The sequence below is a fragment of the Falco biarmicus genome, chromosome 3 (assembly GCF_023638135.1).
Source record: "Falco biarmicus isolate bFalBia1 chromosome 3, bFalBia1.pri, whole genome shotgun sequence".
In the NCBI taxonomy this organism is placed as follows: Eukaryota; Metazoa; Chordata; class Aves; order Falconiformes; family Falconidae; genus Falco; species Falco biarmicus.
Genome location: NC_079290.1, coordinates 70774128 through 70795519, shown reverse-complemented (window position 1 = coordinate 70795519; position 21392 = coordinate 70774128). Strand labels below are relative to the sequence as shown.

At 43.4% G+C, this 21392-nt stretch overlaps 2 protein-coding genes across 2 annotated transcripts; one reads left to right on the top strand and one right to left on the bottom strand.

Moving 5' to 3' along the window:
- Window positions 1–1172: 1172 nt before the first annotated feature.
- Window positions 1173–6163, bottom strand: SEC61B (SEC61 translocon subunit beta). Its single transcript, XM_056332056.1, has 4 exons — window positions 6004–6163; window positions 5812–5909; window positions 5444–5545; window positions 1173–1506 (listed from the first exon to the last, which is right to left on the bottom strand). Exons 1-4 carry the CDS (start codon window positions 6004–6006, stop codon window positions 1419–1421), a joined length of 291 nt encoding a protein of 96 aa, XP_056188031.1. The 5' UTR covers window positions 6007–6163; the 3' UTR covers window positions 1173–1418.
- A 265-nt stretch (window positions 6164–6428) lies between these two features.
- On the top strand, window positions 6429–8000 carry ALG2 (ALG2 alpha-1,3/1,6-mannosyltransferase). Its single transcript, XM_056332055.1, has 2 exons — window positions 6429–6764; window positions 7083–8000. Exons 1-2 carry the CDS (start codon window positions 6444–6446, stop codon window positions 7980–7982), a joined length of 1221 nt encoding a protein of 406 aa, XP_056188030.1. The 5' UTR covers window positions 6429–6443; the 3' UTR covers window positions 7983–8000.
- The last annotated feature ends 13392 nt before the right edge of the window (window positions 8001–21392 follow it).

Genomic DNA, 21392 nt, shown 5'->3' with positions numbered 1-21392 from the left:
TTCAGTGTATTCTGCTACCCCACTACCTTTGAGTTACCAGAACTCCCTGCTCAACTTTCAATCCTCTGAAAACACAACCCTCCTACCATTACATTTTGTAAGACAATTTTCAGTTTCTGCTCCAAGTCTTCTGTCTTTCCCTCTACATTTACACTGGGCATTATGGCATAAGCACAGCTCAATGCAATTATCCTTATAGCCCCAAGACCACATTCCATACTCTTGTTTTTGTTCTGAACAGCTTCTTATTTTCAGAAGTAATGCTACTTTTGAGAATTTCTTTACAGGAAGGTTGTACCTAAGAAAGGCTGCTTCTGCATGTCAGCAGTCAACACTTGTATCAAAGTTATATAGCCAAGAATATTGTTTTCCTATTACAAGCAGATATTCAAACAGGAATCATAACATCAACAACAGGCTAAAATAATTCCATACAACTGTATGAAAAGGCCTGATTTGGTTATCTGAATTTCAAACCCACATCAGCAGTTAGAAACAGCTGAAATGCTAATGCACAGTATGTATGTACCTTTAAAAAGAGAAGAACTGTCTGACTGTTCAAAAGAAACACCACCCAGGGAAACTGGAGCGGTTATAGGAAGAGCCACTTAACTGTATCCCAGCCTGTTTGCATGCTCTGTTATTTAAAATGCAGCCATTGCGTTTCCAGCCCTCCCATCCCATTTTCCTGACCAAGTCTCCTTGAAAGTCTGGACCTGCAGACAAAAAATGTCTTTGACAGTAATGCAATTCTTTTTAAAACCCACTGGGTACCAGTTCATGTTTTTCCTCAAGCAGTGTTTGAAGAACAGGCATATTTATACACTTCTATGTATAATGAGCACTGAGTAAAGTTTAACTTGCATTTAGGAAAAAAATGGAGCTATTTTTCTGGAATTAACAGAAGAACATGACCAGCTCATCTAGTGCACCTGTTTTATTTCAATAAACATGTCTGTTACCTTCACATGTTTGAGCATCTGATTTTGCCTTTCCCATTCGCAAACAAAGATCTTCTGGCATAAGATTATGTAACAGTGTACAGTATAGAAGCATCTGGTTTGAACTATCAAATGGCATTTACTCAGAAATACGGTTATATATGAAAACCACAAGTATAATGTTTTAGTTGTGGTATGCTGGAATAAGAGGAAAAAATACAGTTAACTCTGTTTCTATTTCCATATAGAACTTTTATTGCAATACCTGTATTCTAAGTGTACAGATACAAATATAAAATGACCCATGACAGACTTTAAACCCGCCCAAATAGCGAACTGAGAAATTCATTTGATATTAGAGCCAAAGTTGAACGGACTTCAACAGGTGATGGGAAGCTTCCCCAGTCTTTCTCCAAGAACAACCAGGATCCACCATATTTTTGGTCCAAGACGTATGCTTTAAGTTCGCAGCTGAGCCTATGAACGAGTATATTTACCCCAGATGTGCAGCATAAACACAGAAGCAATAAAAAGAAGACTCATGACCAAAACTGGAACAGGGCCACTAAAAATAAAGAAAAAAATGCATTAACATAAGCAAGTCTGCTTTGTCCAAAGATCAGACATTATCAGACAAGTGAACTTACCAGTTCTTAACCAAGTGTACACTTTTATTCCATTCCCACAGAAATACCTTACAGTACACAGAAATGAGATAGCCATCCCTATGAAAAACTGCTGCTGCCCCAATGTTTTTAAAGATAGTTCTACACACCCTAATTGTGAAGTAACTATAAAGCACAATATAATAACGAAACCCCCACTTTTTACAAGTAGTGCATGGTTCATTATTACTCATCATTGTGAAAACAATCTACAGAGAATTATCATCTTTATTTACTACTCAGATAGCCACCTGAACAGAGATGTAGCCAGATACTAAAACCAAGAGAGTCCTCTAGCGGCTAGTAAAATTTTGGCATTAAATTCACATTAGCTGTTTTTTCAGAGGTTTTATTTCACAGGAGGTGAGACGAGGACTTCTTTTCTTGAAAAAGATACACAGTATGTAAAAGTTAACCCCATCATTATATCATTACCTAAGATGTATAAATTAACAAACTTATTAACTTTTTTCCTTCCCACTTTCATACACTGTTTAGAAATTATATAGTGCTGTTTTTAAAAATCAGTTTAATCTCAGGGTGCGTGTGGAGCCTAAATCAGCTGTTTCACATTGTTCTGAGACAACAATTACGTGCACTACTACACAACTGCAAACACTCAACACTGCTTCATACCACTCACTTCATACAATTGCATTTCTGATTTTCAACCTGCTATTGGCAGAAACACCATGAATCCTGTTATCCAGCCTGGATTACCCTCCAGGTTACTGTGTATAAGCAGGTAAATACTACTTGAATACAAAGTAAAAAAGAAATTGAAAATGGATTGAAACACTTTACTAACATATTTTTCTGTAAGATCACAGTCCATGCACTTCGTAACAGTAATCTTATATTGAGTTTTAAAACTCAATTATTACCTATCATATTTAGACATATTTGGGTATGGAAAACCTGGACACATAGATAAAGCATTTAGCAAATAAACCAATGAAAAAACAGGCAAAATAAAAAAAGTCTGCACACACAGTGACTACATAAGCAACTCCTATGAAGGGATACAGAACGTACTTCTCAATCCCCAGTGTTTTATACGTTCTTTATGTCCTACGTAATATAAATCATCATGACATCAGGTGCACAAAGTCTTTACACTGTATCTGAATTACTATTTAATTCACTTGAGCCTTTAATAGTAGTAATATGTAAGCTACTCTTTGCCAAAGGGGCACAGAGAAAGAGAGAAGCACCACAGAAATAAATAGGGGAGACTGTTCGTGTGTTTTTTGGTTTGGGGTTTTTTTGTTCCCTCTACAGAATAATCAGCGTTCCAATACTGACATGTGCATGTAATTTCCTCCTGTCGCAAAGATAACTTGCTGAAACCCTGCAATTCTCCTCCATACCCCTGAATTTTCCTAACCCACCACGTATTTTAATTAAGCAGCAGATTCAGGCACCTGCAAAGATTCAGTACTGTGCATACTCATTTCATAAGGCCACATATTATACCACAAGACAAATTTGATTCTCTATCACGGCTCCACAGGAAACACCACCTATAGCTTTTAGAACAAGAAAGCTCAAGGCAAGATAGAGGAACCACAGCTACCAAGCGCCACAGAAAGACAAACTAGTTTGGGTTTAATCTTCTTGTCAAAGTATGCGATGCTCAATCTGAGTTTTAAAGAGAAAAATATTATATCCCACTCTCAACCTGATCCCCCACAGCTCCCTTTTGCTAATACTGTTTTTAAAAGACATATATTTTGTACCATCCTGTACTACAGATAAAGCACTTTCCTGAGGTGAACCAAACTTGCTTATTCAACGTATTATTTCTGATGTTGAGTACTGATACTAAAGAATCAGAGGTATAATTACACACAATATAAAACATAAAACTTTTGATCTAGAGGAGAATTCTCCTGATCATAGCTAGCATGAAATAACCTGTTCTCAGGTAGTTTTATGTATTTTTTTTTCCCCAGTAATTTTAACAGCTCATGTTTTAAACATGAGTAACCACCGAAGAAAACCCCACTGCCAGGTTAAGCTTTCCCACTGCTTTATGCAGTAGTCATCACAACCATTTTTAAAAACAGCTCTGGCTGCAGCACTTTACTGAGGCAACTATAAGCCCTCTACAACCCATTTTCATTTTTAAACCTAGTGAACAGGATAGAGATCGTAACAATTGGTTGCTATGGTAAAAACATGTGTAGAAAAATACATGGAAAGCTGTAAGCAAGAAAGTTGCACCCAAGTCACGGTTCAGAAAATTTTGTATCTAGTGTGCAGGTGATCTGTAAAACCAACTCCCTTTTACAGATTTGTTTCTTCCATTAAAAGCCTGACCATACAGCTACCCATGGTAGCCTGCAAAAAAACCACTCCCGGTGTTCCAAAAAATCTTAAAATTGGGAACCACCATTTTGCAACACTAATAGGTGCTGCAACATAAATAGAAGGGAAAAGTCTATCTTCCTACCTGCTTGTATTGAACTCTAGAACAACTGAGTGACTACTCAACATCAAAAGTGAAACCAAAGGATTCACAAGGAAACACTGAAATTGGTAAAGCTGCTTTGACGGCTTATATTTTTTTCAATAGGTTTTTGATAATCTGCCTTATGGTAGAACACCTGTTTTTTCTCAGTCTGGTTTTATTTATTTTTTTTTTATTGATCTTTAGTAGACAACAGAAAATAGATGCCTTGCCTATCTGCACAGATTTACCCTAGAACACTATTATTACTCATTGCCTTTTCCTTTTCTTTGCCTTGTCTCCTCTCTGGATTCAGAATAGGGAAAGCAAGACCTGCAGTAGCAGAAACCACTGCTTAGATGGTTTGCAGTATAGTTTTTGAAGAGTCAAGCACATACGTGAATGAAAACAAGCCAGGCAACTTCAGAGGAAGGACTATCCTTGGAACAATCACTCAGTCACCAACTATACTATCACCAGCCAGCAGCAGCCCTCTTAAAAAGCTCCAAAATAAAATACTAATGGATTCTAGAAAAAAGAAAGCAGCAATAGGGGCATCCCTGAGTATCTTGAGTCTCTTCAACCCAGTAAGAACAAGAGGCCATGACGTGTAACTCCGCAAGAAGCGCAGACTCCCACTCAAGGATGACTCAGCATGCACCCATCGGCTGAAATACATCACCTTTCTATCATTTTTACCCAAATATTATGCTGCAAAGCCTGTTTGCAAAGCTGATCTGAATGACACAAAAAGTACATGAATAGCCAAAAACTAGAAACTTAAGACTCTCTTTACAGTTATAAGGGACACTACCACCAGATACTTGACCATAATCTTGGAATATTCACTTTGCAGAAACAGAGACATACAAGGTATTGGAATACTATTTGCTTTCCAAGCTCAGCTAAAATAATTTCTCTTCAGCCTTCTAAAAAGAACACCCGAGATTATGCAAGCGTATGGCATAACAGTTGTGTTTTCAAGGGAAGGAAGGGCACAGGATCACAACACACCTATTAATAAAAACCCCAAAATTTTAAAGAGAACAAAAACATGTGCGCAGATGTCTAAACTCACTCTGACAAGTAAGCATTCCCAACTTCAAGGGCATTTCTTGCAGTCTTCCAAGAGCACTTAAAAGAAGTCTAGGCAATTACAAAATATAACTCGCACCTACCTTTTTGAGGCCACTATAACTCTAAAAGCTACCTTTTCAGGTTTACAAATAGAGTATTTCACCTCAAATCTGTCTAAGCAGCCATCAATTCAGGACGTTTCCCCATGCCGACACAACACTGACCTCTCAAATCAAAGACTGGATGACTACATAAGGAAATGAAATAGATACCCGCCATACCCGCCACCATCCATATATCCAACTTACACTTTGAGCCCCGGAGAGTCCTCCGTGTAGAATCGCCACATCCCACCAGTACCTGTGGAAGTGGCACGGCCCGCACTTCTTGTCCCACAGCTGGCATTCTTCCTTTAAGGGATAACAGAGCGAAGCAAAGACCAAAACACGTCAGCAGCCTACCAGCTTCTAGCACCAAGCAAGAAGCAAGACACCTGCGTGAGGCTGCGGAGCCAGGCAGAGGGCACGGCGGCTGGCACAGCGCCGCCCGGGGCTCCAAGGACCGACGGCTCGGCCCCGCGGAGCCCCTGCCCGCACGGCGCTCGGCCTCAGGGCTGCCCGGCCACCAAGCACGAAGGGCCGAGGAGAGAGGGCTGCCCCCCTGCCAGGCCACCTACCTCTGCCGGACGGTGGAGCCGGCCGCGCGGGGAGCCACGGCCTTGCTGGGCGAGCGGCCGGAGGAGCCGACGCTCGTGGCGCTGGGGTTGGGCCCGGGCTGCGGGGAGAGAAGCGGGAGAGGGTGAGAGGCGGCGGACACGGCCGCGGAGAGGGGGCGCCTCGGCCAGCGCCAGCCCCCGGCAGAGCCTCACCATAGCGGCGGCGGCGCTGGCTCGGCGGGTCGGCACGGCCTCACAGACGCTCCGCTCCGGCCGCTCCGGCCACGTCCCCGCCCGCAGCAGGCCCCGCCCCCCGCCGCACCGCCCGGCGCCTGGCGGCTGCCCGGGACGGTGCCTGAGCGGCGCCGGCGCCTCGTCCCTCGCCCCCCGCCTCAGCGGCCGCTCTCCCGGCGGACCGACGCCGATCTGCGGCTGGGCCTCGCCCGCTCTCCCACCAGCGGCCGGGACGGGGCGGCCGAGCCGGGACGGCCCCGGCCGAGGCGCCGGGCAGCGCTGGGGCCGCCCGGCGGCGGGGCGGCAGGGAAGGCCCGGCGGCAAGGCTGACGTGTCCCGCGGCGGCCGTCGGGCCGCGCCTGCGCACTGCTGCCCGGGACGTGGCCGGCGGGCGGTCCCGCGGTCCCCGCGCTGCGGCCATGGCGGCGGCCGGCGAGGGCCCGTCCGTGCTGTTCCTGCACCCGGACCTGGGGCTGGGCGGCGCGGAGCGGCTGGTGGTGGACGCGGCGCTGGCGCTGCAGGCGCGGGGCTGCCGGGTGCAGATCTGGACGGCGCACTACGACGCTGCGCGCTGCTTCGCGGAGACGCGGGGGCTGGCGGTGCGCAGGGCCGGCGGGTGGCTGCCGCGCAGCCTGTGGGGCCGCGGGCAGGCGCTGTGTGCCGCCCTGCGCATGGCCTTCGTGGCGCTGTACGTCCTGCTGCTCAGCGGCGAGCCGGCCGACGTCTTCGTCTGCGACCAGGTGCGGCCCGGGGCGGGAGCGGGCGCGGCTGCGGGGAGGGAGGGAGGCGCTGCCGCTTGGGCTCCCCTCTGGCTCTGCCCTGCGGTGGCCGCGGGGGGGAAGCCCCGGGGTCGGCGGCCTCGCAGGCCGAGGCAGGGCGGGAGGAACTTGGGGGCCGCAGCCAGGCGCCCGGGGCGGGGGTGCGGCGCGGTGCGGTGGTGGAGGCGAGAGGGAGAAGGCGCTTGGCCTGCAGGGCACGGCTGTGGGAGCACATGCGTGCACCGGTGGGCGCGGACACAAATAACCGATGTCTCCCCTTGGCTCTCCTGGTTGCACTAGGTGTCTGCTTGCATTCCAGTACTTCGGCTGGCCAGAACCCGTAAGAAGGTTTTATTTTACTGTCACTTTCCTGATCAGCTTCTTACCAAGAGAGAATCTCTCCTGAAGCGCATCTACAGATTACCGCTCGACTGGCTGGAAGAGTACACAACTGGCATGGCAGACTGTATTGTTGTGAACAGCAGGTTCACTGCTGGTGTGTTCAAGGACACGTTTAAGTCCTTATCTCACATAAACCCAGATGTCCTCTACCCATCGCTCAACATCAGTAGCTTTGATACAGCATGTGCTGCAGACATAGCTGACCTGGTACCAAAGAAGAAGTTCTTGTTTCTTTCCATTAATAGGTACGAGAGAAAAAAGAATCTGATGTTGGCTCTCGAAGCTTTGCATGAGCTTCGAGGAAGACTTGATTCTCATGAGTGGAATGAAGTTCACTTGGTTATGGCAGGTGGTTATGATAAACGAGTTCTGGAAAATGTGGAGCACTATGAAGAGCTAAGGAGACTTGCAGCCAAGCTTCGTGTTAACGACCACATCACTTTTTTGAGATCATTCTCAGATGAGCAGAAAATCACTCTTTTTAGTAACTCTATATGTGTGCTTTATACACCAAGCAATGAACATTTTGGCATTGTTCCTCTGGAAGCAATGTACATGAGATGTCCAGTTATAGCAGTTAATTCAGGCGGTCCTTTGGAATCGATCTTGCATAATGTTACAGGATTTTTGTGTGATCCGCTGCCAACGCAATTCTCTGAGGCCATGGAAAAAATTGTGAGAGATCCTCTCTTAAAGGACACAATGGGAGCAGCTGGGAGAGCCAGAGTTATGGAAAAATTTTCCTTGGAAGCATTCACAGAACAGCTGTACCAATACATATGCAGATTAACACAATAAAATTGTATTCCCATATTATGTATTGTACAGCTTTGTATCTCATTTGTATAGGGGACCAGTATTTATTGTGACTGTGATGAAGGATCCTGGATATCTGAATTTTCTCGTTATGGTTCTTGGGCTGCCTTATGTCGCTCAATATGAAGAGTGGGCAAAATGTGCCCTGCTGTCTCATTAGAAGGTGAAAATTTTCTTGTGGTAGGCTGAGTCGCCATTGTAGGAGTTCTTTTATGTCCTGTGCCTTGGAAAAATGCACGGTTAAATGCCAGTAACTTACTAGGAAATTACTGCACATTTTACTTTAATACCATACACTGTGGCTGATTCAATTTACAAAATGTGGATTTGTATAGATTAGACAAGCACACCTTTATTTTTATGTATTTAAAATGTTTTCCAGTAATTTTTAAGTAAAAGAGGTATTTCAGCTGAAGTGTGGAGAGAATTTCATAGTCCAGCCAACTGCATGTTTTTTAAAAAAACAACACTTAGGGATACGAACAGCCAGGTTTAAAATGATTGACCCCATACTGTGCTTCTCAAATTGCATCATGTCGTCACACTGGGTGTCATAAACAAGCATACAGGTGTGTAAGCAGGAGGAAGCTCAGACTACAATAAAACCAGAGGCACAAGACCACCTCTGGCAAAAATATCAGTGCTGAAATTCTGTGTCTCTGCAGGTATCTGCAGTGCTTAAGGATGTAATCTTACTTTGAGAGTTTCTGGTTTGTAGAGGCTTAAATGATAGCCCCTTTATTTTTCTAAATGACAGCATGGTTTTAAAAAAGGTGTTAACCTGGAGCAGGCAATAAAGGCATTTTATTTTGCCTGGTTTAGTGATAACTTTTCAGTATAACTTCTGAATAGTTAGCTGGGGTATACTTTTCTCCTGTTACAGTGACTGCACATGTGACAGTAATTTGACTTTTTTTTCCAAGTGTACCTGGGTTTGAGCAAGGAATATCTGATGTTTTTATCTGCCTGTCTTTTTAGTGCTTTTTTATTGGTTGTTCTGTTTGGTTTCCATTAACAGACACAATCCATGTGGTTGAATTTTAAGTCTGAAAATGGATTGAGTAACTACAGTTTCCTCATTCTTTGAAATTCAGTTTTATATATAAAATACAATTTTGTAGTTGGCATTCTGCTATTTTTGTTTTAGGATAGTTTCAGGCATTTTCACATTTAGTATTTCATGACAGAGAGATCAGTCTTTCTGTTGCTTAGGACTGCAACCCAGGTCTCAGTATAAGGCTTTTCTTTAAAGTAAAATAAACAAAAATCACAAGCAAAGTCTATCCTTGTCTTTAATCAAGAAGTTGGGATGCTGTAATGCATATTATGGATTGGAAGCAGGTGGTCTTACAGGCCCTATTTCCAGCATTTCTGTTTGTGTCAGAAGAATGTGCAAGCCTGAATCGTCTGTCTTGCCTCTTCCTGCATTTGTGCTCCTTCCCCACCCTGAAGTTTTCCTAAATCTTTGTGCAACTTTTTCGAGATGGGTGTCTCAGTAGTGACTGAAGTGTTTGGAGAGAGAAGGTGGAAACAGTATGTGGTCATTGATGTTAACACCTTCAAGACCTGTTTGGCCTGGGTGTTAAGCTCCTGTTGGAAGGTGCAAGATGATGGGAGCCAGTTCCTGTGTTGCTTAGTTTATGCTACATTCTCTTCTCCAGGTTGTGCTGGAGTTAACCTGGAGCCTAAGGTACACACCAGTGCACACTAGCCAGCATAGCTGCAGGCGTAGCTCCATTTATGCTCAGACCTTGGCTTCTGGCACTGCTGAGCCACATTGCTAGCAGGTGCGTGGTGCCTTGCAGCTCCTGTTGACAGCGTTTCACAGGTTGTTCTTGGACTTGACCTGCTGTTTCACATTTAGCTGGTGATTTACTGGAACGGTCACAGAATCTGTTACTGTCACTAGGCATCCCTGCTTGGGTACTGTGCCCCGGTCAGTGAGATAGCTGTCCTGTGGTGTGATCTCTTTCAGCTTTTGACTGTCACCCTTTGCAGAACAGCCTGTCTTGCTGCTTCCTGAGAGGCAGCTTAGCCCATCTCAAGCCCTGAGCTATCATGGAGCCTGACCTTCAGGTTAGCCGCAGATTCCTGCAGGAAGCTGTGGTCAGCATGTAGAGGCATGGCACAGCACTTCAGGCTGCCTCAAGATCTCTTGCTCCACATCTTGAGCAATTAGTGATCTTGATCTAGTGAAAGATGTCCCTGCCGATGGCAGGAGGGTTGGACTAGATGATCTTCAAAGGTCCCTTCCAACCCAAACCATTGTTTGGTTCTATGGCCTTCAAGAACCAGTGGGCACTGGTATCAGGATTTATTAGTTGGGTGTAGCTAATCTTTACCGTTTATCTAGGGGCTGTATATCCCAAGGGACATCAGATACTCAGCAGTAACAAACTCCCAGCTCTCAGGGCAGCCTGAGAGTGGATTGTGACCACATGGAAGACAATGGCCCTCTGCTCCAAAACCTGATGATTCACTGGTTTGGAGCAGTTTTGGGGGGACCACAACTGTACAGTGGCCAAGGTTGTCTTGCTGGAGCTTCATCAGGGGAAGCAGCTGGCCACTAACTACATAATTCAGTTCATGGAGTTGACTCTGGGAACTGGGTGTGAAGAGCAAGCCCTTATGGGCCCTCTAAAGTCTAGGGCCATCTGTGGCCCTTGAGACGGCTAGGACTGGCCTACCCCAGAGCCTGGAGCAGCCTGTCAGACTGGCCTATCACTGGAGAAGCACCTGGCTCTGCCAGGAAGAGCATATGCAGACCTCTGGAGGAGCTGCACCTTGTTTTGCTCCACCTTCCATACTGTTCCCAGAGAAGAAGCCATGGACATAGCCACCATCCACCTAATTCGTCATCCCAAGAAGAATACAAACAGAGAAAAGAGGATTGCTTTATTGTAGAAATGGCAGCAGTATTGTCTGTTGCACCAACAAAACGCCTGTTCTGACAGCCATTTGGTGCAGGTACATGTGAGGCAGCTGGTGTGGCTGGCAGACTTTTGGGTTGGAAACCAAAGTTAGTGATGAATGAAGAGTTAACTAAAGTAAGGAGAGAGGTAACCCTGGCAGTCAAGCTGGGGAGAGAAGCAACTCATCCCTCAGTGGTATTCCAGGTCTAGTAGTGGGTCAGCATCACTGTTGATTCTTCTGCTATGGCAAGAATGTGCTGCCACTCCTCAGAAGCAGCTTTCATTTTCAGGTGCTGCTTGTGCCAGATGTCATAGTTCCTCTCCGTGGGAGTGGGGTGCCTAGAGAAGAAGACATAGGGTCATGGCTCCTGCTTTGTGCCAGGTTCTGGGAGAATATGACCCTATGACCCAGAGGCATCTGCTTCCACAATGAAGTGCCAGCCAAGCCGTGGGTGGGACTGTGAGACAGGCTGTGGTGAATGCCTGTTTCAGTTCCTCAGAAGCTGCATGTGCTCCTTAGGCCCATGGAAAGTGAGCCCCCTTCCAAGTGAGTATTGTTACAGGAGCCATGATAATGGAAAACCCTGTTACAAAACATCAAAAGGAGACGGCAGATTCTAAGAAGCTCTGTACTCCCTGCATGCTAAAAGGGAATGAGTGGAAAACTTCTTCCTGAACCAGGTACGGACACTATGGGGATCTTGTGATACTGTTCGGTCTTTTCTGTGCTCTGACCGCCTTCCATTGTTTTGGAAATGATGTGCTGCTTAATAACTATGTAGCAGTTTTCTTGGCATCTTCATGTTCTGTAGTGCTCAGCAGGCACACAGACCATGCCGGGGAAGTCCTGAGTCACTTGCAGCAGTGGTGGCTCCATGTCAAACCCCAGAGATTTGCTCTTTTCAACAGCACAGGGTGGAGTTCCTGGGGTACCTGGTGAACCCCAACTGCTGGCATGTGGATCCCAGGTAGGTTGATGCCACCTTAAGTTGGCAGGCTCCTGTGAAGGCCCAGAAACTGCCATACTTCTTTTTGACCAAAACTACAGAGCACTGGCTGTGGAGGTAGAGGGACAGATTGAACTATGTGCCAGATTGTCCCCGAGATCCTCCTTAAGGGCTGCTGATTTGGAGCGTAACAAAGCCTAGATGCTCCCAAAAGGCACCAATGGAGTTGGTGGGCAAGGTGTGTGCAGAGCAGGTTAGAGGAGCCTACAGTTCTGCCTCTGCATACTGATCACAGCTCCTTGCAAGGGTTTGGGATGAAAACAGAAACTGCGGCATGGACGTGGGGTCAAGTCTTATGGCACAGAGCTGCAAGGAGGCTGTAGGGGCAAGCCCTGCCCTAGTCTGAGGACCAGGCTCCGTGGTACTCAGCTCAGGGCCTGAGATAGCTGCCAGGGAGCAGCAAGAGCAAGAATTCCACAACACAGAACAAGCCAGGAGGCAAGGATGGCCCCACCGAAGGCTGGGCAATGATCTCACCAAGAAGGTGCAGTCCCACAGCTCTTGAACTGGGCAGCTAGGGAAAAGGTGGTGTCAAAACAAGGTCCCATCAACAGTTGAGTGATCATCAGGCAGAAACAAGGTAACATGTCAAGTCCAGATTCAAACCAGGAGGGCCAAACAGCTCAAGGACAGGACTAGAAAGAGGTACACCTACAACAGCTCATGCAGAAACTGAAGGCCCTGGCCCAAGTGTGAGTGGCGCCCCTGCACCCATGAGCAGTGGGTGTGTGTGGAGGCCCCAGGCGAGGTTGGTGAGGGCCAGCAAGGCCTGTTGGTTTGATGGTCGCTGGACCCTGTCACAGCCACCAAACTGCTTGGGTACATGGAGTTATGCCCCGGCCCTACATGCCCTTGTGGAGCACCTTCTCTTGTGGTTCCCTGACAGCTGAGGCACTTCTTGAGCCAGTTGTGGTTTCGTTGTGTTACTCAAATGGATTTCTTCTCCATCACTTTTTTTGCATTTTCCCTTTGAAATTCACATAAATGTTTACATTCATAACACCTAACTATGAGGACTTCCACAGTTTAACCCCCCATTGCATGAAGACCACCTTCTTCAGACTGTTTTGAATCTACCTCTTGCTTGCTTCATTTTAAGCCTCTTAATTTTAACTTGAGAAGAGATGGAACAGCTAAATCCTATCCATCTTCTCCACACCATTCCTAACTGCAGTATAGTTGCAAAGACCTCCCTTTTTGCTATCCCTTCTCACTTTCTCCCGCTGGAGGGGGACTCTATGCTGCCTCCCCCAGAGCCCACCTCTTTGGCATGGGATAAGGCAGGAGATATAAAGACAGTGTTGGAGTTTTTTTTCTCTCATTTAATTACTCTGCCCTAGGTTACCTCTTGACAGAGGAGGCACAAATCGACTTATTTATCTTAATTTTCTGTCTTAAACTGTTGAGCGCTACTGCTGTGCGTGAGGAAAGCTAACTATGTTCTAATACTACATAGTGTCTCAGAGCTGTAACCTTTGAGATTAAGAAGCTGTGTTGGTCCTTAAATGTTTTCAGATTATGCAGTGACTTGTATTGATATGTTCCCTTGAGCATCTCTTCATCCAGTCCTATACTGTCCTTTCCCTACTGCTGTTTTAAAGAGCCACACATGAAAATAAAGTTTTAGTTTTACGGGAAAAAACCCTTTTTGTTTCAGAAGTGCAAGCACTCAGCCAGCTCCTTATTTTATGCCAGTGTAGCTCTGTTTCCTCTCTGCTTCCTCTCCTTTTTGGAAATCCAACAAGAACCTTGGTTATGCAAGTAGAATGCACAATGTCCTTGTCAGTGACGAGCCACCTGTCAATTAAATAGAAGCAGCTCCATCATGAGAGGACAATAAGTGCCCCCATATTTTACAAGTTAACGTGTTCTAGGAGAGACCTTTTGTTGTGCTGTCTCTAGACCAACACAATACAAGAAAATAGGGCTGACCAGTGTTGAGTTTCCAAAATGGCAGGTTTTTAAAGCAATCATTATTTATACCTGTTTTGAACCTGTTTTAGAAATCCATATTCTTTGTATGTATATCTTTCCTCCTTTCTCCTTTATTTCAATTTAAAAAATATTTAAGAGAGTTTTATTTAAATCAAATCGCAAATGCCTTATGTGATCTACTGTCAGAAGAAATACTAGTATTGGACTAGTACAATTTTATTGAATTGTCATTAGCCTACAAGAAAACGAAAGTTTTAAATTCATATCCCACCAGTGAGGTATGAAGGACAACACAACAAAAAGAAAATGGTTGCAAGGAGGAATTCATGTCCTACCTCTCCTTCCCATATTTGCACATCCTTCTACCTTCGGTTATAACTCAAATACATAAAAAGAAGCCAATCAAAGAAGTTGTTTAAAGCATAGTTGAAGAAATAAGGGCAGAGTATGTACAGGGATACTAAGTGTGAACAAAAGAAGGCAAGGAGAGAGGTGGTTAGGCTTTAGAGTTTCTTCATTTACTAATACTGTGGGCTGAAAAGTGCAAACCCACATTTTTCCATCCTCAGTTTAGCTTTAATACCTGTAGTAAATAAGATAAGCCACAAACAAATAATTTCATATGCATAATTTTTATACACCCTTTTTTAGATTGTAAAAAGAAATTGGGAAACCAGCAATTTCATGATTAAACCAGCCTGCTAATGCTACAATGCTACTTTTTTTCCTCTCCCACCCCCTTCTTTTCTATTTTTTACAATTTCGTACAGTATAAAAAAAATTATAGATATTAACATTTACACTGAGTCTATAAAAACCTCGTGCTACATTATCGTATTGCTAAACTTTATTCTCTTTTATTATGGCTTTATTATTATCTCTCATGGATGAAATGGCTGATATTTTATTTTGAATTGTAATTTATTATACAGTTAATATCACAGGGGTATTTTAAATGAAACAGTAACTGTAGAATACTGAAAAAATATAGTATTATGAAAGGGGTATATTCAATAGCATGAATGTTAACACAAATAGTAGAGAAGGAAATAGACATTTTAATTATAGTTACCTTTATCTGCTTTTATTGTGAAAGTAGAACATGTGACCCAAAAAGAAATAAATCAGAGGTTAGTCTCTATTGATTTATTGATGTGCAGTTCTTCAGTGCCGGTTGTTTTATGCCCAAGATTAACTGAGTTGATTCCAGATTTTTGCACTGTCATATAGGTAGACCAACAAGTTTGAACCTCATGAACTCTGAGACAAATCTATTAACATTATGGTATCTTTATGACACCAATTCCTGTGCACCGAAAGAGAAGAAAATTATAACAATTGAAAAAATGAAAATAGAAATAATTTGGAGTTGTTTTACGTGGAGAAAGGGAACAAAAGCTGCTGAGTTTTAAAACACATAAGATAATCAATCACTGGGAAAGTAGCCTTCAAACAACCTACACTACAACTACAGGCACATACCATATTTTAATTTAATGAACTTCCCCCCTCATAATTATACACAGAACTCCTGCACTGTATAGCAAGATTTGTAAATGCAAAAACTGAGAAGGCCTCTTCAGTTATTCCTGGGCAAAAGTAAAAATAATAATAATAATAATAATAATAATAAATTAAGTATTTACAAGCGTGTAGAACAAATCACAGGAACATCACACCTTGTCTGGTTTACTCTTTTTTTAATCTTGATCCTGGGCTAGGATTAGCCCTGTAACCAAGCTGCAGCTGAACAAGGTGCTATGTGTAGTAACAGGCAAACCTTGTGATGACTGATTGCAGGAAGAGATCCTGACCATCACCTCCTCTAGGAACACAGGACAAGAGGACAGACAACTATGGAAGCACAGAACCTAGTAGGAATGTATCATTCATTGGCACCCCTCTTTTAGCCGCTGGTACATGAGACAGACCATTTGCCTCCTTCGTCCCCCTTTTAAAGAACCTTTTCTTAACAAAGTGAAACCCAAGACTGACACGACAAAGGACTGCTTAGAGGGACCAAGTGACCAGAGCTTAGCAGAGCATTTGGCCCCTCCACCAAGGTGAGAGGTCCAAGCAGAGCTCCTACAGGAGCAGCTCAGGTAATGCAGCAGCTGAATGAAGATGCCTGGTGTTCTAGTGGGGGCTTATCAGTGGTCACGGAGAATGAAGCCAGTTTTGGTGCTAACGAAGAAAACAGAACTCAAATAGGCCAGAAAGAAATCCAGAACAACCTGAACCCCCAACTATCTCAGTTTTCCTCCAGTCAGCCCTTTCTTTCACCTCTCACCAGCTGTCTGGATCCAGTCAGGATAGAGTTAGACTGCTAGGGAGCAGTAAGGGCTGTTTGGGCACTAAGGGGCAAGGAGCCAGGAGCAATGTGTAATAACGAGGTCAGCATCCCACGGTATCTAGGCAAGGTGAGCAGGGGGGCCCTGGAGATGGAAGGATGTGTAAATTACCGAGCACAGCTGTTGCACAGCTCTGAACTTACCTCAGCAGAAAGGGAACCAGAAGGTAGCCTTTGCTCTAGGCAAGTGGCTGTATCAGCTGGGTGAATGAACCAGTTGCGTAGCTGTTGGTCTCCGAGTTAATAAAAAGAATGCAAATATACCAGCACAGTTCAGCCCAATGTAGAGTATAAAATACAAACAACAGACGGGAAGAACTCTGAAGAGAGCTATGGGCTTGATTGGCTTTCAACCACATAGTCCTTCCTGGAGACTGGGAACACCCAGCATCATTACGGTGAATATTATAGAGATTAGTAATGGAAATCCCATTTGAATTGTGACTTAGCTGTGTATTACAGTTGTGATACTCTCCTAAGTATGATTTGTACCTGTATTGTGATTTAAGTAATTGCTGTATCACTCTGTTAGATCAAAATCCCATGTAATATATGATAACTTAAAAAAAACCCAGTAGGCTTGGCCTTAAACATTAAATCATTCGTGCATGGAATATGTAAAAGAACCTGGTCAGAGTGTAGCATGTGCCCTGTGAGGAGAGGCTGAGGGAAGCGGGCTTATTAATAGCAGCCTTTCAGTTCTTGTAAGGGGTTACTGGAAAGAAGGAGCAAGGGTCTTCACCCTGGTGCTTAGTAGGATGACAAGAGACAAAGGGCATATATCAAATCAAGGATGGTTCCAGCTGGATATAAGGAAAAACTTGTGATCACCATGAGAACAGATGAACCATGAAATTGGCTGCTCAGACAGGTAGCACAGTCTCCATCTTTGGAGGTTTTCATGACCTTAGTCAATAAAGTCTTGAGCAGCCTGGTCTGATCTCATAGCTGACCCTGCTTTGAGCAGGAGGTTGGACTCTGGCCAGGGAGTATGAGTGGTGTGTCTTAGAAGCCACTATTAGGTCCAATAGTATTCAACATCTTTGTGAACAATCTGGATGACAGTATTAAAAGGGCCATCACCAAGTCTGCATGTGACACCAGGCTGGGGAGAGAGATGTATATGCTGGAAAGTAGAGCCATCATACACAGAAGTCTGGACAATCTAGAAGACTAAGCCAACAATAATTGAAGATAGCAAAGATAAATGTAAACAGAATAATCCCAAGCAGCAGTACAGGCTGGTGTCTGACTGGCTTGAGAAGAGTTGTCTAGTGAATTTAAAAAACCTCACTAAACAGCCTCTTCCATATGCACTGTCCACAGCTATTGAGCAATCAGTTAATTCCATGTATCTCTGAGGGCTATATTCTGACACTGTGAGAAGTCCCAGTGATCTGAAATCGTGATCTGCAAGTGATACTAACAGGACTAATTATTCCTGCCCAAAGGATGGGAACAAAACGTGAAGCCTCTGAAGGGACCCACCGGATGTCACTGTATGAATGGAAATGATTTGCTACTGCTTCCCAGGTTTCAGTCTGTTCCTTACCTTTCAGTGTAGCAAACCCAGTGTCATGCTTCTGTGTTAGACTTGTGCTTGTGCACATACCTAGCAACAAAAAAAGAAACACTAAATAGGAAAATACAATTATTTTTTTCTGGTTCTGTTGATTATGCTGCTTTCTCCTCTGCGTGATGAAACTGGTTTAACGTAAGCCCTAGACTGCAGGTTCTACAGGCTTTCTCAGGGTAAAAACAAAAACATAAAGTCTTCTTCCTCACAGCACAGTTAGATTGTGGGAATTCTTTTCCTTAGTGCTAAAATAACACTAAAAGCCAAAAATAGATTCAAAAAAGGGGTAGGCAGATAGGCTGATTTAAAAAGTGATGGTCTAAATACAGTCATTGCTTAGAAAGTCCATCAATAAGTGGTGATTATCAACGGGCAACTACATCAGATAATGCACAAATAATACTAGACACAAGCATCTGATTTCAGGCACTGCTGAAAACAGAATATAAATCCAATCTGATCTTTGATCTGTATTCAGACCTCTTCTGTTCTTAGGCAGAACCTCTCTGTCCCTAAGTATCCCAAAACATGAAAAAATGGATCAAGAAGGCACCCAAAGAGCACACACAGTGCTTAAAGAACAGGAAAATAGACAACTTCCTTCCTGAAACTGTTCCTGCCTCAGGAAATATCTATCTATGCATCGTTGTAAACAGCAATACACTGAGAGAATTTTGCTGAGAGGGAATGCTTAATTCATCCAGTGCTAGTGTCTGCTTTAATAATACTTAAAGGAGAGGATGCTTTGTCATCTATTCCAGCAGCATCTGATCCTCTGCATAGAAGTATTCTTCTAACACTTCAGCATGAATTCAAGACAAGAAATCAGCACTTTTAAATTAAGCTACCAATCTGTGATTTACTGTGAATAAAGTGAATAGTGTTGCATAACATCATCTATGAATTTTTGATCACTAAAGTTATATGAAAGTTCATGATAGGTGACAGAATAAAATTCCCCAGCTCATGTTCCTGTTATATTTTGTAAATAATCTGGGATGCTTGAGTTTCAAAATACTTTTTATATATACAAACCCACTGTGGAGATCTGACCTTTTGAGTGAGAGAGGCCCTGTCCAGGCTGCCCCCCACAATGATAAAAAGACTCACATAAGTTTACTTTCTGCCTATATATTCTTAAAGGGAAGTCAGTTCCTAGATTTGGGGGTTATGGGGTTATTAGTGAGACTACCTTTGTAGAGGCTGAAACAGATACCAATTAGAATTAAATTTAAAATGTTCTCTGCAGTGAGTAAGGGCACTTGCCAGTAATCTAACATAGTAGTCTAAGCCTGCAGCTCTAACAAACTTCTGTATTTGACAAGAGCAAGAGATTTTGATTATGTACCCATTTAACTAAAATTAAGCAAAACAAACTCTGACTCAATGCAGGTGAACAGGTTCTCTAACATGTGATCTGAAAAAGTACCAAGGGTGCTCATCTCAAACAAAGCATGTCAACAAGGAATGCAGAGGGAGATTTTAAAAAAATTAATAGACTTCAGTGAGAAGGATTAGAGCACAGGATCAATATCACAGGAATGAATAAGCATTAACATTCCTTCCTTCAAGGTTCAAAGAATTTGGTGCCTACATTTGTAGAAGATCCCTTGATTTTTATGTTATTCCAAGCATGAATATTGTCCCCAAAAGTGACTTAAAATAAAAATTCTGTAGTTGGGCAAAGGACACTCTTTCATATGCTCCAGGTCTTGCAGTTACCAAGAAACGATTCATTCTTCTGCCAATCCTTATAAAAGGTCAAGAGAAAGTGAATCCTGAGACGACTGTACACAGAAAAGCAGCAAATTTCAAAGAAGAATGATCCATTTTGAAGAAGATCCACTGGGCACAAAGCAGTCACGAAAAGCATTAAAATAAATGCCTAATAAAAATTGTTATAAAGATATGCAAAGGCCTGAAATAAAATACGCTGTGCCAGGATCTTCTTCAAACTGAACCTCAGGAGAAACACAGACTTCCACAGGCAATCATAACAAAGGCAGGATTTTCAGCAAGAAATGTGCTTTTCTCCAGAGTAGATGGCTTCCTCCTTGACCCAGCCACATTAATTTCTTAAAGAACTAACTTGCAGTAACAACAGTGAGTATAGCTATATGAGAAATTACACATAATTTTCTTCACGGTAATAGGAATCAGAAATTGTATACACATGTGTACATATATTTGATTTATTTTAACAAACGGGAGGAAGACACAGCCTCTTCACCTGAATTCCAAGTAGATAGATATATTCTGATTTAAGAAAATATTTAATAGAAGATCTTATTAACTCAGCTGGATACAGTAATAGCCTTTGTATCTTCATCTAGAACCCGATATAACGTCACTTCAAGTTGCCAACCATGAAATCATTTTCATGTGCGAATAACATTGTAAGAGCTTTGTGCTTGCTGAAGAGTGGTTCAGAAGAGAGGAAGGAACACACTAAACCCAAGCTGTGTTACGCTGTGAGCAGCCACACCTCAAGTCTAGAGTCACACTGTGGTAAGTAGTGGTTATATTGGCATCAATACCTTGTGTCTGTTCTCTCTCGGTCTCTCCTCTCCCCCCTCCCCCCTGCAATATACTTACTGTTTGCTTTTATCAGGTTTCATTTCTTCCATCTCTTTATCTCTATTATGATAAAAAAGGCACCTTCTTATTACAAAATACTCAGGAAGCTGTTCTCCTCATCTTAAACAGTTTCATTCTAGAATGGCCTGCATGGTCACCCTGTGCAAAAAGAAAGGAGCAGAAGTTGCTGCCTATTGTGATTAATGCTTTGTGTAATTGTCTGTAGCACTGAGATGCTATTCTCTTACAAGCATGTGAAAGCCATATAGAAGAGTGAAAGAAAGATTAAATCTACAACACACTGGGATCTGTGAGACTTCTTCAAATTACCATGGTATGAATGTCAAAAAAAAGACCCCTGGTGCTCAGGTTCTAGTACACAGTGACTGCAGTACTGCAGCTGCTTCGATAGAAACTCATTTTGATAATAAGTAGATGATAAACACGCAGGAAGATCATCTCCTTTTACAACATGATTCAAATCTCCTCTCTCTCATCTGCAGGATTCGTCTAGTTTTTACCTTCCTTGTTTAGAATCCTTTTATATCAGATTCCTTCACCAGTCAAAAAGCAAGGTCATTTACAATGGCAATAGAAATTTGATTAAAGCACGTAACAAAGGCTGTAGTTTCAGTGAGTTAAAAAAACTCTGAGATCATTAAACAACTGGAACTCAGGCAGAAACTGAGTTTGATAAGACTCCACAGTAGGTTTCAAGACAAGTGCTTCCTTTTCATGGGACTCTACACGTTTCCTCTACCATCAGTGATTCTAGGCTTAAAGTTCACCCTAGAACTGTGTTGTTAAGAATTAGTACACAAAAGGTCAAGCAACCGATTCCTAAGGTGCTTGCAAAATGACAGGCCACGCCATGCTCACTCCAGGCCTTTGCAAGCTGAACAAAGTAACTAAGTTCAGATTTGAAACTCTCATCTCCTCCAAATATTCAAATTGTCCATTATACTATGCTTGCTGTTGGTCTTGGTGGACAGCTTGGTGGACAGGGACAGGAAGCATGAAAATAGTTTTTCCCCT